Genomic DNA, 13,597 nt, shown 5'->3' with positions numbered 1-13,597 from the left:
AAAAAAGTACTTTTTGTTGAGAGAAGGGGACACTGAAGAAAATAATTAGGTGGGGAAAAAAACAGGCTTTGGTTGTGCTATGTTATTCTAAGTACTTATCCCTTATGCAGCTCTTTTAGAACTGCTGTGCTAGCTAAATGCCAATGTCCTTAAGGGCGGAGGCAAGTGATATATTTTCAGTGATGTAAATAAGGAAAGTAAGATAAAAGCTATTATGCATAAGTTACACTGATTTAGATCATAAAATAAACTTCATAATTAGTTCACCTACTTTGCTTACAGACTCAGCATACTGCAGCTTAATATCAAGTCCTTGCTTAATACAAAACTTTGAGAACAAGGAGGAATTGCAAAATCTCTTGCTCTTGTTCTAATATGTAGTGTGAGCTTGAAACATAAAGTATTCTGTAAATGTTCTGCTTTCGTCTTCAGTCAGATCTGATCTATGCTGCATTGGTTTTTTTGCTAGCAGTTTGCAAGTATATGCTCATCTGGTATAGGTTACACAAAATGAAACTTTGACGAAAGTCAATTCCGCAGACAACACAAATATTTATTGGGTATGCATCAGCTGCAGAAATGGAAGTACTTCCATGACTGTTTATTGCTTTTCTCTTGAAGTTTCCAAATCTGCTTGTAATGTACTGTCCTATGTCAGTGGAGTCTGTTTGGGATCAGCCTCTTGGCTGGATTACACTGACCAGTTAAGTTACGTGAGTGCTTCACTGACATAGAAGTAGTGACAGAAAAAGTGTTGGCAAAAACATGAACATCTCTAGAGCCAGAGTCTTACAGTCTATTAAGGCTTGAGACATTACCTATATACTTTATATTAGAGATTAAAGGAGATGATTTTCAATGCTCTAAGTTATAATTTAGCTTTGAAATACTTACAAAGGTGTATGTTTCTCCAGCAATACCTCTTTTCACTGTAGTATCTATTTGCAAATCTGAAAAGGTATTCTTATCTATCTTATAATTAATTTTTTACATAATCATGATTGTGAATTAATATGTGTTGATGTTATCAGATCTTAGCCACCTGTTTAATTGACTACGGCATGAAATCTTTCGTGTTTTTCTTTAATAGCTGCGTGGACCATAAACTTCAGAGGCTGTGTCCAGCGTAGTTAGAGCAAAAGACAGATATAGGAGACAGGGAAACCTTCTCAGCAGTGACAGGTTTTTACGGTTCTGTGTTATCCATGAGGTAAAAAAAAAACCAAAGAAACCCACTCCAAAAAAAGAGACTTCTGTTTTGAGGCAGGGAACATGGGGAGGGGGAGCAGTTTGGATTTTTTACAAGATATACTAGGTTGTTCATTTCTTGCATGTTTGCAGCCTGCGTAGCAGCAGACATTTTCAACTGAGAAGTATGTCCTTTTCTTTCCCTTCAGTTGTACCTGGGGAAATACCATTACTTTATTACATAAAATTCACTCGGGATTTAATACATATTTATCGACATTCAACCTATAGAATTAAATTTAGTGAGATTAAATCCAACAGTTTTTGTCTGTATTCCACTAGACATTAGAGTGATCAGATTCTTTTTATGGCTTGTGGAAATATAGTAGGGCGTGTGAGATTTTATTTATCTTCATTTCATGCAAAGCTGATTGTTGGTTATGAAGATACTGGTCTTTTTGTTAGTAATGGACAGAGCTATATTTGAGAAAAGGGAGAGATTAATAATAGAACCACAGGACAAGATTTTTTGGCCGCTAGGGAAAAGTCAGGGTAAAAATAAAAGTCAGACATACTATGGGAAATAGGAACATTGGGGGGAAAAGAACTTGGCAGCAGATAGTTTTTGGTTAGACTAGTGTAAGAATAATTGTATAGTTTGGAAAGGTGAGCTGGCCAGCTGTTCTATGTTTGTGTCCTATTCCTTGCTTTTAAGAGCCCTGTTCATACCCCTGCATATTGAACTTCCTGACTTTGCTGGTTGTAATTCTGTAATTTGCAGTTATAGAAAACAGGGGTTCCTGGTGGAACATTGTGTTGCACTTCTCTTCTGGATGCAGATAAAGATGGTGTCTTTATGACACTGAATTCTGGAAGAGTTCTGTGAATTGTGTGTTTATGCCATACTAAAGCACAAAGACATGTTTGGATAATAGTTTACTTGAGGTAAACACAAAACATCTGAAGACAAAGCAGTCTTGATACAGGTCACAGTATTTGCTTCCACTGGCCATTTATGTAACCTAGAATGAACTAATGATAAGAGGGGGCGTTGTTTTTTTCATTTGGATTTTTGTTTGTGTGGGGTTTTTTGTGTACCTGTTTGCTGACATGAAACAGGTATTGAGTAGATATTGTTACAGCCTTTTCAGGAGTATCTTTTTTCTTTAGATATCCATCTTAGTGTTGCAATTTTTAAAGCTAGAGTGGTATAGATTCTTGGGTGGATGCTTCTATACATACAGTTAATTCAAATTAAGTACCCACGATAGTGGTAACAAGATCTATAAAGCTAGCTATTCCTAAACTGGTATTTGTCATTGTCTGTTTGCTGCTCTGATAGTAAAATAGTATTCTTAGAGAGAAATCAATTTTTAAATATTATTTATACAAGAATTTCCATATGAAAAGGTAGAATTAAAGGCCATAAAGCCATGACTGACTCTGTTATAAATGATCAGCTTTACCCCCCGTAAAAAATAATTGCTTTTAATGGAACCGGCACTGATCACTTAAAGTATGTATAAAATACTTTCTGTCCCTAATTTGCTTAGGTTGTATACCCTACCTAGTATTTAGTAGTTAATTTAAATTTGCTACAACCTTTTATGCCTGAAAATCACATTGAATTATTACATCACTCCGCACTTGTCTGACTTCCTTTAGCTTCCAGCTGGTCTCAGATAATTGTTCTGTTTTCTCTGACCTGTGAATTTACTAAAACTGATTCTGAAAGTGTGGTGGTTTCTTAGCAGTCTACTGAACTTCATTGATTTATTTTTTTTTCTCCTCTTCCTTTATTGCTTTATTATCTGCTCTTTCCCCACCTGCTTTTCTTTAAAGAAATCCGTCAGCAAAATGAAATAATTTCAACTTTTTTATTTCCTATTTTAAAATGTTTTAGGGATCTGAATAACTCCTTAATTTAATTTCGAAGACTTTTTGCTGTAAGTGTATTTCATGTTAAATCTTGACTATAATGTGTTTGTACAGGCCTTGGAGAAGAGCAACAGACTATCAGAAAAGGAACTTGCAGAAGCTGCAAGCAAGTGGGCAGCTGAAAAGTCAGAGAAGGCTGAGGAAAGCAATTTACCTGAAATAACAGAGTATGATGTAAGATATGATTATTAATCCACTTGTTTTAAAATGTTACAATGATAGACTCTTGTTTTTCTGTACTCTTCTGAAAAGCACATTTTGTAACTTACTCCTGAATTTTTCTGCTTATGCTATGAAATATTTGTTGAAAGGGAGTGAGAGGGAGACTAAAGTCTTGGGATTTATTTATTTATTTTGAAAAAATAGACAAAACCAGAGTACATTTTGTTAGTATAATTTGAATTCATGTTGACCTACAACTGACACAATAAGGCTCCAGCTGTCCTGGGGATTCTTCAAGGAACTCTTGTAGCAGTGTAGCTCTGTATGCCTACTGAACTCCTTAAAATTACCAAGGGACTTCCGAGTCAAAACATGAGTGTACGTGTAAAATATAAGACTTAGAAGAGAAACTCTGGTTTATTGAGTTCAGTTTCATGCCATGTCAGCCTACCATGTCATGTATTCTTTTTCAGAAAGTAGTCCTCCTCTATATTAAAAACTAAGTTTTCACCTTGATACTGCAGTGGGTAGATGTGTTGTTTTCCCCTGGAACCCTTATTTCATTAATAATCGATATTAATTATTTGCTAGTTTATTCCCATCTGTTCTTACCCCTCCTTGTCTTCTACCGGTGGCTATACTGAAGTGTGATTATAGCCCTTCTCAGTCATTGTTTTGTTATGCTGCTTTTGGGTAGGATGTACTTTTTTGATTCGATTATGTTAGTAGAAGATGTATCATTTAAAACAACCCAAAAGTCATGTAATGTTAAATTATCTGTTTTAATTCTGTGGTAATTTGCTCTTTGACTTTCACTTGGCTTCAACTTTAGAGACACTCTTTAAAAAACAAAATAGGACCTACTTTACAAAGTCATGTGTCTTAAACTTTACAATTAATGGGTTTGATATATATTTTTTTATTTATTTGTAAATGATTTGAGGGAAAATGAAAGCATCTTGGGAAGCCTCACATTTCCTCTTCTGTTTCACACTTGTGGAATGTAAGGCTGTGTTAGAGAAATAAACTCATTGGATCCATATTTATCTGAACTTTTAAGTCTTTTCTGTTGATGTAATGGGTGAATGCATGAACAATTCCTCAGTACTGGCCAGGAAGATCTAGTTGGATAAACAAACTGAAAAAAGTAATTGGGGAAAAAAAAAGGAACGAAGTGTTAGAGTAAGGAAAAAGCAAGAACCGATCCAGGGATGAATGCCATATGGAGGAGAACATACAATACAGATGGACATTTCTGAGAGGTTCAGGAGAGTATCACTTTTCCTTTAATATTAGACCTTTGGTCCTGAATGCTGCAAGAGTTCTTTCTGACAGCATTTTTATTTTGTTGATGCCTATTTACCTTTGATTTTCTTACTTTTATCCTTTCCCAGAAAATTAATCACACTTTCATTGTGGATTTTTCTTGCTAGCTGGTGTTACAAATATTACATATACAAATCTTTTCTCAGTGGATGGGCAGGTAAAGATTATCTGAAATCATTGCCTTTACACTGTTAAGACTGAGTCACAGAGATTTTTATGATGTCATGTTTTCTACCTGTTTAAAATCCCTATTTCTGTATCTGTTAAGATTGTAGCAATAATACTTCACTAACAGTCTTGATGAGCAAACTCCATATCGACTTGATGACTGCATTTGGGATTTTATTTTTTTTCCTCACACTGAGGTTTTTATTTTGCTCTCAAAACTGAATCTATTGTTTGTGGTTTTTTTAGGCTGGATCTTCAGCTCCATTGTATGTCGAACAAACAGGGGAAACAGAAGCAAATATAACAGATAGTACGGAATTATATGAGGATGGCCAGTTTCTTGGGCGCTCAAAAGCAATTGCAACTAAGACAAAGGAGATTGAACAGGTGAGTCCTTTTGGCATTTTGTCACTAATACAGTAATGGCTTGCTCTGCTAGAATTATCCTGATTTATTTTTTCCTCCTTCTTGGAGTATAATATGAATGTAATCTGATTTCTGGAGATGATGTGATGATAACATCTCTGACTATTTCATTCTGAAGAACCATGACATTTATCTGCACATGGAAATTAGCGGTAGTTTTCTGTAACTTACATACAGCAACTGCTGTTTTTCAAGCTAAGATGATGACTGCTTCTTTGAATAATTGTTTTAAAATCAAATATAATACAAATAATTTCAAATGTAATTAAAAAGTAAGGCTTTATGTGAGATCAAATAATCAAAAATCAATTTTGCAGTGTAATTTCCTTCACTGAAATATATGCAGTTTGGGATTGAACACCAGAAGCTGCCTGTTATTGTTTTGTGTGTTTGTATTTGTTTAGCTGGGTTTATTTTTGTTGTTGTGATTGAGGGGTGCTGTTGGGCTTTTGTGTTTGTTTTGGTTTTTTTTAAATCAGCTTTGAATCTCAGTGCCTTTGTCATTCTCTGAGTATTAAGAACCATCAAATTTTGCTTTGACTACAGACAGATGAGAGAGGGTTACTGTATTCAAAATCTGTATTTTTTTTTCTCTTTTGTGTTGAGTACTGGGGATTGATTTAATACAAAACAAGATTTCTATTACTCTTGTAACAGTTTTTGAGGTAGTTCAATGAAAGCTTATTCATGTATTAGTCTTTATTATGTCACCTCAAAGTAAGAAAATTATCTACAATGACCTTCAATTTCATTTGTCATAAACAACTGAAAGTGGTTTGTTTCTGTTTTTTCTTATTTTAAATGCAGAGTTTGGAGATTTTTCTGAGTTGATCTTTCTAATGTAAATGCAACTATGTCCAACTCTGTAAATTGCATTTAAAGTTTATCATTTGGGTGAGAGAAAGAGGTGACTTTCTTCAAACTTGCTGTAATTTACAGTGTTTTCAGTGTATACCTGGGCTGTGTGAAATAGAAATACAAATCAGTTTCCCCTCTCATGTTTATCTCATAATAACATCTTCAAGAAAATAGGTTTCATGTCTTGTTTGAGATAAGCTTATTCTAGGTCTTCATTTTTCATCTTAATTCTAGTGGCCTTTGTTCTGTTGCCTGTGAACCCATTTCCTGTGCTGTAACACATTTCCTTTTTATTGACACTTGAAAACTAGCTTTCTACTCAATTGTTTTTGCATTTGGGGTTTTTTTCCCCTTTTAATAGTGACTTTGCATAATCACGTTCCTGGTGATGATGGCTTTCCACATGTGCTGGGCCTGGCTGGGATGGAGTTAACCAGAGTATGCTGTCAATGCAGTTGGTTTATCCCTGTGCATCAGATCATAGGCTCGTACATGGCCTAAATCAACTACTACCAAATGCATAAACTTATGGCTATTTAAAAATGACAAACTGAAAAAAATACAAAGACTAGGAGCAGATTTTTTAAAAAATAGCAGTTGTGATTATTTTGGCTGATAGTGGTGAATCTGTGGATTGGTTTAATTCCCCTAGGTCCTAAAGACAGGGTTATAGTGATGAAAACAGATGAAAATTTAGACACGAAACTCTAAGGTTGTTTTCAGTATGATCTAATGCTATTGCGCTTGGTAGAGTTTGCACTTAATTCTAAGGAAATCTAGGTTATGATCCATGAAATGGAATACTTTTAGGAACTTGGCTCAGAAAAGCCTGAGGAATAATTAAAGATTTGGATTTTGCAGAACCAGTTTCTCCTGTTGTTGATTTGAATATTGAAGCTGTCAGCTTCTGCAGAATTTAAATAAGATTTTAGAATGATGCTAGAAGTACCTTCAATATATCTTAACTGAAGGAGATGCTTATTTTCTTATAAAATGAGGTACTGTGAATTTGTTAAGAGGATATTTATTTAATCATTGAAACTCAAGACTGGAGAATTATCTGTATATTTTTCAAATAAATATTTAAAAGTAGATTCTGCTTCAGCAATTAAATTTTCTGGATTTTTTTTATTGTTGTAATAGACCTAATGATTTTCATAATCATCATTAATAGCATAATGAATCATCATAATGAAATACTGTGAATCTTCCTACTGTATACTGAAGCAGTCTCTCTGTACAAACTTATACGCTATTCTATTGACTTTGAGTTCTCAGCATCCAAAAGTAAATTTAATTTAGTTCTGTGTGGCTTGAGTTCTCTTCCTTTGACAAGTAATGAGAGAGGGAGCAAAGACTGGAATGCAGGGTAAATTTGCAGTGCTGTTGTGAACTGCTTACTAAAGGTTCTTTGGATGAATTTCTCAGTATAATTTATACTGATTTTACTACTTTTTAACTGAAAGTATGTTTCTGTTTTTCACACAGTAAAATTAGTCCTTATCATACAAATTTAATACTATCGCTAGTCATGCTGTATTGTTTATACAGATGTAACATTTAAATCTTTAAAGTGAACTGTAAGCTATAATACACTTTAGAAAGACTGACTTGATAATAAAATATATAATATATTTATAAGAAAGCTTTTTCATTATTTGTTTCTGATTATTTGTCTTGAAGACTCAAGTAATAGCAGAAAAAAATTTTGCTCCATGGACTTCTTTTCAGTTAAATTTCATTCAGGTGTTTAAAATAGTTTCTGAAAAACTAGTTTTAGTTATTATTTCTGGAATGTAATTTTGTGGAAGGATTACTAAAATAAATTATTTATTGCAAAGACTTATGCTGCACAAGTGGTGAAGCTGTAATCCCTCTGCAAAGCAAGATTTCCAAACAGTTGTTTTTCAGTATACACTGGACAGCTCTTAAGGTATTTAAAATAAGTAATGAGGTCAGACAGGGCTTGTGCCACTGGGTATGTGTCAAAGAATTGGTGAGGGTCCAGCTAGTGTTTGAGGAAATGAGGCTTGATTAGAAGGCTTGACCTATTGGATCTCTTCTACTTCTGTCTCCCAAGTTGTTCTGCTTTCTCTTGGAGCACCAGATCTAGTGATGTTTGCTTTTCCGTTCATATTTATTCTTAACCTGATTGCCAGGTATTTTTGCTGTTCCAAACTCCTGATAAAGCCCTCTTTGCTTTGTCCTCTCCACCTGTCTCCAAAGCTCTAACCAGGAAAAAGAGCAAAATTTTCCAAATATGTACTTTTACTTCATAGTACTGTTGTTCATAGTACTTTTACTACATGGTACTGTTTCAGGCAAATGCAGAGGCAGAAAACTGTGCTGACAGAACATGCAGTGTCGTAATGAGCAAATTCATTGCTGTACAGCAGAAAAACAGGCAACCTGATGCCCTGGGGCGTGGTGGTGGCAGCTTGTGATATAGTCTGTTATTTCTCTTAATAAAAGCAAACAAAAAAAAATCCCTTGAGCAATTGAATGAAATATTCATAGAGGTGTTCTGTTTAAATAAGTGCTTCTCCGTATCTTGTGTATCGCTCATATCACTCTTTTGCAAAGTTCCCTTTGCCTTTCCTCTAAGCTACAATAACAGAACCTCCAGATTCAGAATTTTAAAGGAAATGTGATTGTAAATGATCACTCGACTCATGAAGAAAATATTTGTATATTATTTATTTGACGGGGGACTTATTGCAAGCATTCATGTAAAATCATGCCATTTAAAGAAAAATGAAGTTTTGTGTGCTGATGATAACAGGGGAAAAAGTGTCAGACCAAGTGCTAGTTGCTGTTAGCTATATAGTGACTATCTTTTAAGAGTCTGCAGTTGCTTTGCAAATATTGACTGAAGCTGACATAAAGAGAGGAGACTAGAAGTTTCATGGATAAAGGCTTGGAAAAATCCAGACACTGTTTTAACAGAGCCAAGAATTATCTATGTCACTCTCAAACTAGAAAAACTCCAAAGTTTATATTTGATTTGAAATGTGCCGATATTACTTGGAAAGGAAGAGCATGGCTGAAGATGCACAGGTGCTTGAAAACGTTTCTGAACTGGGACTGCAGATCCTGGACATTTCTGACCTCATCTCTGAAAGAACAGGCATAGTGACAGTATCGTGGAAACATCCAGCTTGGATGGGTTCTCACCTGAGCCAGTCTCCTCTTGAAACAGGGCCTTAGATCAGGTTGTTCAGGGCTTTGTCAAATTGAGTCCCACATATTTCCAGTGAAGAAGACTCTGCTGTTTCTCTAGACAGCCTATTTCAGTGTTTCACTGCTCTGTCTCTTGAGCTCAGCTGCCATCACAGTCCAGAACATGCTTTTTTTCCAACAAGGACACCGTTTCTGCTCACTGCTTCTCTTGACAGCTTCCTGTCCCCATTCTTGAACTGCAGAATCCCAGCTCCTTGCTGTGTTCCCCTGTTTTTAGGACCTCTACTGCACTGGGAGTGGGCTCAGCTGTTCTCAGGGAAGGGTTGATTTCCTAGAATCCTCTGGCTCTGCCACTTTGTGGTTGAAAGAACAGAATTTTTCCTGTCATTTTTGCACAGCAGGTACTGGGAAAACTGTTCCCTTCCATCCAAGTGCATAGTCTTTTCAATCTTTGTGCCTCTTTGCACTGAATGAAAATTCTGCAGCATTAACGTGTGTCTCATATTTTAATATATTCCATTAAGTAGGGTCTAGATCTATGATGTGTTCTTTAATGTTCGGTTTGTAATAGGAGGCTTTGGAGAGTTTTTAAAAAATAAAATAGGGAAGTAATTAACTTTCTCAGTTGAGGTGTTTTTTGATTGTTTGGGTTTTTTTTGAAGCTGGGTCTTAGACCTTTGAACATGGCTTTCCCTCTTTGCTCTACATTTATAATTTTGAAATAAGGTGTTACATGTTGTCTGAGTATTTGTCTGAGCATAGTGAGGTAGAACCCCATTAAAGAGATGCTTAAAAGATTGGTCTGAGTACTTGAAAATAGTGTAGCAGAAAAGCTTTCATTGTCATGTCAAGATCAATGAATGCCTATAGTTTGCTAATGTAACCATTTAATGCACTTTTAAAATACTTCTACATTTAATAACATGCAGTATGCATTAAAGTATTGTTTTGGAGTTGTTTAGTTTCTGTTTTTATATAGTTAAGGATCAGCTTATGCTTTCAGTATGTAATGTGCTGAAGTGTGGTATTTTTTTGGAAGTGATGACAAATACGTCCCTGGTGTTAAATTCACAATTGCAGCTATTCAGCATCAGTGTTACACAAAAGGCTATCTCTTTGTTCTTCCTTTATGAGCAGGAGTAGCAGGGATTCTTAAAATGTCTTATCTTGTCTAGACATCAAGTCTGCAATACTGTGTTAATTAGTCCATTATTATGTGTCCAGTTTCTTACACATTGCGTGTGCGAGTGACATCGGTTACCTTTGGAAAAGTATTATGACAATTTTACCAAGTACCTTCCTTGATTTTGGCAAAAATCAAACCTCTTAGTCTCTGAATGAGATTTGACACTCAGAGCTTCAATTTGGCTGTTATCACAGAGTTCTGGCATCTAACAAGGAAGCACAGGAATTAATACATTCATGAATGCTTTTTTCTGTTAAGGGAATTACTGTCAGACTGTATGCTTCCAGTTCACCAATGTCTTTAAATATGCAGCAGAATAATATTTTAAAATGTTCAAAACATTTGGATTAATTGCTTCTTTACTTGGATTTCTAAATGAATATTGCTCGTTAACAGCCTTCTTGCTGGAAGATGGTGAAAATAAGAGGTTTTTCTAAAGCTTGCATTTGAAACTTCATAGCTACAATGCATAAAAGAAGGAAAAGTAGGTGTGTGACTGGGTCCACAGGCTGCCCATATTCTGTTTTCAGATCTGCTAACTCCTTTTTTTTAAGTAAATTGCTTAAATCTCTGGCCTAGAGGTTACAGTTAAGTAAGAAAAACAGGTTTTAGCAATTATAGTGTGTGTAGTTTCAGAAGAACTGTTTCTTGTTCTCCTTCTCTGTCATATTTCTTGTTCTGGTAAAACCTATATAGCAATAGCTGAATTGTCTTTGTGTGTATTTAACACAATTAATGGGACTGTTCTCTGGAGGTGCTGCTCTGAGCAAAGACTGACCTGTCACAAAGCAATACTTCACGTTGCAAGGACTTAGTCAAGAAAGCTTCGGTTCTAATATCAGAACATAAAAACATTATTACAGGCATTTCTTTTGTAATAAAATAGTTACAATTTCTGTAATGTATGGGAGTATACTGTATCCCTTCCTCTCTGCCCCCAACCCCCCCAGTGTCCATTGCTAGTTTTGTTTTGCTTCAAACAGTGTAAAGATGAAAGAGGGTGTAAATATGAAGTAGTGTCTGCATCTTGGCTAGGAATAAGCTAATGGTAAATATATCAGAAAAGTTTTGTAAGGCTTGGATATGATAGATTAAGCACCTAAGTTTTAGCAGTTGTAGTAAAATAAATAAATTACTAATTGGAGTAATTGGAGTCCAGGAAAAAATTGAAGAGGCTTTTGAAGCTGGCCTTGGGTGCACCTTTTCTTTTCACTTTAGCTGAGCCAGGGAAACAGGTTACTGTTTCCTCAGATTAGCTTGTTGGTCTGCTTGTGCTGCTGCTCATTTCAGGCAAAATTATCTAGGTTAGAAAAAAATCCCCTAATTAAAATATAAGTTAAGAACTAGGTGAGTTAAGTGAAGCTGAAAGAACTGGAACAGTGGCTAAAAAACACATTAAAGGATTATTTCTGATTGTGGATGAGGTCAGGCATGCTTTGTTTCTGACAGGAATAGACCAGACAAGAGTAACAGGCCAGATGAGAGTAAAAGATGGGGAGGCTGTAGATTTTCATTCCCTCCTAGCTTTTCTGTTGTCCTTCAAACCTTGTGTACTTAATACACAGTGGCAAGGCCTTAATGATGGAATCATCATCATCAGTCTAATTTGGTTGGTAGCATAGTATGTATCATGCCTCCTCTGAGCTTATGTTTATTTTATTTAAATGTAAGTTGTAATTAAGAGAGTTAATTTATTTTTTCATAATCAAGAAAACATTTGTCTCAGGTTCTGGTATTTTGCCTTAGGCTTCTCATAAAAATTGATGACAATCCCTTTACTTAATTATATCATCTCCCTATGATCTTGTTTCATCCTTTTGTGGTTTATTAGTTTCCTTGTATCAGTATCCCTCTCTTTATATATAAAAGGCAAATAATTTATTTCTTTTTACATATATTCTTAGACACTTTTTCTTCGGTAATAATTCTGACTTGCTGATTTTTCTACGACCTTTTACTACTTACTCTAGACTTCCTTTTTATCATTGCAAAATCAAATTGTTTACATTGCTGAGTTTATTTGATCTCTGTAGTTCACACTTGCCTTAATTCTTTTTTTTTGTTTTGAGATCTTTCAGTGTTATAAATATGAGCTGTTTGTTAGCAATTTGTGTTTTCATGTTTATGAAACTGCAAGATGAAGCACATAAAAGCTTTTGGTTACCATCTTCATAGTATCTTTTATTCTTCTTACAAATACATTTATTTAAAGCAGAGTACTTGTAAAAGAATGTGAAAATTTTAGCTACTTTCCTTTTCTTGTGTTTGGGTCACAATGCTTTAGAAGTTGTAGTCCTTCACTTTACGTTTTTTCAGCTGTGTTCTATTCCTTTTCCATGGACATTAATGGGTTATTTGGTAGGCACTGCTGTGTTCTTAATTTCAAACTGCTGCATATGCAAAATCAGTGCAACTCATTCATTTTACTTCAGCACCTGAAGGTATGGTTTAATAAGGAAATATATTACCACATTTCAGCTTTTTGCCAGCAGCTTTTTTCATTGGAAAACTGATAGAAAGTGTTATGCAACACTCTCAGGGAAATACTTTTAAGAGAACTTAATACCAGAAATGTATGCATTTATGCAATAACAGTAGGGTATTTCTTAGAGAGGTTGGAATTAGATATAATTCACCTTTAGCTTTCTATCACTAACTATCTATTGAAGATCTTATGTTTTTTAGTGTAAACAGTTTTAGGCCTGTGCTGATCACATTATTTTGGAGTTGGTGAATGCTGAACCCATTGACAGATGTAGAGTTTTTGATGTAGAGGCACTTCATTATGTGATCATGCAGTACTGCAGATTGCAAGATCTCACAACTGTTTGCTTACACACAGTCTTAAGGGGGATTGTTTACAGGTGTTACAATGTGGTCGCAAATCTCTGTAAGACTTAAATGAGAGAGGATTAGTAGTTAGGTACTTGATAAAATTGCTGAACTAGGTTGAAACCAAAGAAAATGTGAAAGAAGGTTGTTCAGATCTGAAAGACAAGATCCACTTCTTGGTCAGATAAGTGAAAGTTTAAGGAGATATATATTAAATAGCATTTTTTCCATCAACAGCTAGCTGTGATTGCTTGATTTAAGATTTCTGGTTCTGTCGTGAGAAACCAAAAGAACATAAAGACAGGATGAAAGAAGACTTGGAAACTATAATAC

The 13,597-nt window shown here is 35.0% G+C and overlaps 1 protein-coding gene across 3 annotated transcripts in view; it reads left to right on the top strand.

The window, feature by feature from the left end:
- Nucleotides 1-13,597, top strand: part of PPHLN1 (periphilin 1) — a 66,948-nt gene that overhangs the window by 30,606 nt on the left and 22,745 nt on the right. For all 3 annotated transcript variants that reach the window (XM_039385447.1, XM_039385446.1, XM_039385445.1), the window contains exons 8-9: nt 3,181-3,300; nt 5,029-5,169. In XM_039385447.1, coding sequence (XP_039241381.1) covers nt 3,181-3,300; nt 5,029-5,169 — 261 coding nt within the window. The remainder of the gene's footprint in view (nt 1-3,180; nt 3,301-5,028; nt 5,170-13,597) is intronic.

This window comes from Pipra filicauda, unplaced genomic scaffold, assembly GCF_003945595.2.
Source record: "Pipra filicauda isolate LSUMZ 115617 unplaced genomic scaffold, ASM394559v2 scaffold40_size4127951_pilon, whole genome shotgun sequence".
NCBI classification, from domain to species: Eukaryota; Metazoa; Chordata; class Aves; order Passeriformes; family Pipridae; genus Pipra; species Pipra filicauda.
This window is presented reverse-complemented; position numbering and strand designations above follow the sequence as displayed.